Source organism: Telopea speciosissima, chromosome 2 (genome assembly GCF_018873765.1).
Source record: "Telopea speciosissima isolate NSW1024214 ecotype Mountain lineage chromosome 2, Tspe_v1, whole genome shotgun sequence".
Classification (NCBI taxonomy): domain Eukaryota; kingdom Viridiplantae; phylum Streptophyta; class Magnoliopsida; order Proteales; family Proteaceae; genus Telopea; species Telopea speciosissima.
The window spans coordinates 68,597,159-68,598,531 of NC_057917.1; the positions used below are offsets into that span (position 1 = coordinate 68,597,159).

General features: G+C 46.8%; 1 protein-coding gene across 1 annotated transcript; it reads right to left on the reverse strand.

Annotated features, from left to right (window-relative positions):
• Positions 1–793: 793 nt before the first annotated feature.
• LOC122652701 (ethylene-responsive transcription factor 12-like) lies at positions 794–1,373 on the reverse strand. Its single transcript, XM_043846517.1, has one exon. It carries the CDS (start codon positions 1,328–1,330, stop codon positions 803–805), a length of 528 nt encoding a protein of 175 aa, XP_043702452.1. The 5' UTR covers positions 1,331–1,373; the 3' UTR covers positions 794–802.

The window sequence follows — 1,373 nt, forward strand, 5'->3', positions numbered from 1 at the left end:
GATCGTGCGTGCAACTTTAAAACAGAAGAACTACAAGGTATAGAAACCAGATCAGCGTGACGACTCTCCTGCCGACGGATCCGTAGCGCGTGGGACCCAGACAGGCAGTGCAAGTGAAGCTGATCATGCCGATGTCACGTGGATATCAGAGTGAGTCCCACCACTGTTAGCAAAACAGCAGAAGTTTTGTATGCGGTCGTCCGTCACTTTGATGATACCTTTGTGTACCTCCTTTCACAAGACAGCGACTGAGAGAACACCGGGTGGAAAAAGACCGGAGAGAGAGAGAGAAGAGAGAAAGACGGGACCACACGAGCGTCAAATACGTCGCATTAATCTCCTCCACATATTAATCTGCAAGAACACGCCACCCTATCGCCCACGCCAGCCAACAGTTTTCTGATAATCACAGCCTCATAGGAATTATGAAATGACTTTGATACCCTACGATAATGTTTTGTCGCACTGGTCGGTACGTATATTGCTTTGCTACAAATGTAAATCGTGGTTAATTGCCATTGGATAAGAATCCTGGCAATCTAGATTCCATTACGAAGACGCTCAAGTTATAATACGAGAAACACGTTACGTTGACACATCAAGAGCGCTGTTGTTCTTCAGAGTTGTAATCGAGAGAATTAAATAAATAAATTACCCATTTCATTCATTTCTTGAGAATCAACGCGAAACATAGAACATATTCTGCTTCAATTATAATCTTCAATCCTAGCCAAAAGAGAGAAATAGAGCTAATACACAAAACAAAAAAAGAGATAAGAAGTTTGTTTCTTCATTCATTCGTTCATGAGAAGCAGAATGGGGATGTGGACGTGGTGGCTGGAGGGGGCTCATTCAAGTCAATAGACAGACCCTTTCTCATCATCCCGTAGAAAGGACGAGCAGCAGCAGCAGCAGCACCAGAGGCAGGTTCTGTTGGAGACGGTTGAGCCGGGCTGGGGGGATCCCTTAGCAGAGGTTCTTCACAACAGCTCATCTCCCTGAGAACCCGAGTCTGCAGAAGCTCTCCGATAACAAAACCAGCAGCACGAGAAGAAGAAGAGGAAGCAGGAGGCCATCGATCGGAGGAGGATGAGGAAGGGAGGTTGAGGTCAAGTGAGAAACCTGTGACTGGAGGAGGAAAATTGGTCTTAGCCTTGGCACCTCTAAGAGATCTTGCAGCACCATCATAGGCCAGAGCAGCTTCCTCTGGAGTGTCGAAAGTGCCCAGCCAAACCCTTGTCTTCTTCCAGGGATCCCTTATTTCAGCAGCATACCTTCCCCAGGGTCTCTTCCTCACTCCCCTGTAATGACCTTCTCGAGATGAAGCCATACCCAAGATTCCGAAAGAGAAGCTTTGCAACTAGGAAGCAAAG

What these genes read in the sequence shown, in the direction of transcription:
- LOC122652701 (XM_043846517.1), bottom strand. Translation starts at nt 1,330, where the DNA reads ATGGCTTCATCTCGAGAAGGTCATTACAGGGGAGTGAGGAAGAGACCC.